The sequence below is a fragment of the Pinus tabuliformis genome, chromosome Q (assembly GCF_031772625.1).
Source record: "Pinus tabuliformis cultivar Carrire ecotype Pingquan chromosome Q, CPIR1, whole genome shotgun sequence".
Classification (NCBI taxonomy): Eukaryota; Viridiplantae; Streptophyta; class Pinopsida; order Pinales; family Pinaceae; genus Pinus; species Pinus tabuliformis.
The window spans coordinates 1,068,187,534-1,068,189,020 of record NC_142296.1 but is presented as its reverse complement, the minus strand read 5'-3'; the positions used below and the strand labels follow the sequence as shown (position 1 = coordinate 1,068,189,020).

At 40.8% G+C, this 1,487-nt stretch overlaps 1 protein-coding gene across 1 annotated transcript; it reads left to right on the top strand.

Annotated features, from left to right (window-relative positions):
• The first annotated feature begins 206 nt into the window (after positions 1 to 206).
• Positions 207 to 882, top strand: LOC149223209 (uncharacterized). Its single transcript, XM_089383248.1, has one exon. The coding sequence runs from the start codon at positions 380 to 382 to the stop codon at positions 611 to 613; it is 234 nt and encodes a 77-aa protein (XP_089239374.1). The 5' UTR covers positions 207 to 379; the 3' UTR covers positions 614 to 882.
• The last annotated feature ends 605 nt before the right edge of the window (positions 883 to 1,487 follow it).

Genomic DNA, 1,487 nt, shown 5'->3' with positions numbered 1-1,487 from the left:
TTTGGAAGTCGCCGGGTTCCGACGGTCATATGGACCGCCAGGCGCTGAACCAGATGCCTGAAGGAAGGAGGAAGATTCCTTGCTGCCGCCAAGGTGGATTTGCATTGGGAGTGACGGACGCGAGGAAATCACGCGAATTTGGCCGCCCTTCCCACTACTTTCCGAAGAACAACGGGTCGCCGCAACTGTATAAGTTTACCATCCCTACACGATTGCAGTTCCATTCCGATGTCGACGAAGTAGTCGTCCTCCTCCTCCTCCCGGTGGTGGTGGAAGACTTCATCTGCCGCTGCTCCTTTCTTTCTTTTGAGATCCCTCCGCTGATTACTTAAGCTCTGTTTTTCTTTGTAGGGGCGGCAACATCAATTTATTGGCGCAGATGGCGAAATACATGGAAATGGTGGATGCCGGTATAAGGATCGTTACCAGGTTTCAATCTCACTGCCCTCAGACATCGCGCATGTATTATCATCCAACTTCCAACAACAAATCGCCCAAAAATGAGGGCGAGGGCGCCTCCTCTGGAGAAGGACTAATGGCTACCTCTCGTGCTGTGCATCTTCCTACATCTCGCGCCGATTCAGCGTTAGAGATCCTCTGCATCGCTGTTTAGGCTGCAATTTCTTCTGCAAAGAAAACAATGGGATCGGGATTGTTCCCCCAACCTATTCAATAATTTCTCATTCTTTTAAAATTTTCTCATTTAATCATGCCATAATATCCTTGACATTTGGGAGCATAATATGTTCTTTATCGTCCAAATGTATTCTTCAGTTATTTCTATGCTTCATTTCATCGACTTTAATGCATTAAATACTGGAAAATGTTGAAGTCTTGCAGCATTCAAGCCACGGATTCCAATACCTGCAGTAATTTTCGATCCATGGGTTATTTGGCACAGTCTGATCTCTAACTTTATTTTTCTTTTGCTTTTTTCATTCATAAGCAGAGAGAGGAAAGGGTTAAAACAAAATAAAGATCAATATATGTCACTGAAGAGATCATGATCTGAAATTAAAGATTAAGAATTTGATACTGTGTTCACATCGTAAATCATTTTTCAATCTTTTTCGGATCTTGCGGATTTTTTTTAGTACTTGCTCTAAAATAGTGCTGGAAAAAAATGACTTTTCAAATCTGGTTGGAAAACCAATCCCTATATTCACACCTTATAAGCTGCAGTCTCACCCGATGGAAAAATCTTCATGTTCACTGTAAGTTTTCATATTCATCACTGAGTCTCTGTACAACTACGAAATGCAAGGGTTTTGTTTTCCTTCTTAATTTGTATGTTTTGTTTTATAATTTACATTCACTTTTATGGCACTGGTCAGAAAATGGCCAATATTTAAATTGGATGAATGTTGGATATAATTTATCCGACACTTACTGAAAATTTGTATAATAATTGCTGCATAGTAGTGTTGAAAAAAATCTCTATTGTTAGCACTCTATAAGTTGCAGTGACTGTATGGCCGGCTCTTCTT

What these genes read in the sequence shown, in the direction of transcription:
- LOC149223209 (XM_089383248.1), top strand. Translation starts at nt 380, where the DNA reads ATGGCGAAATACATGGAAATGGTGGATGCCGGTATAAGGATCGTTACC.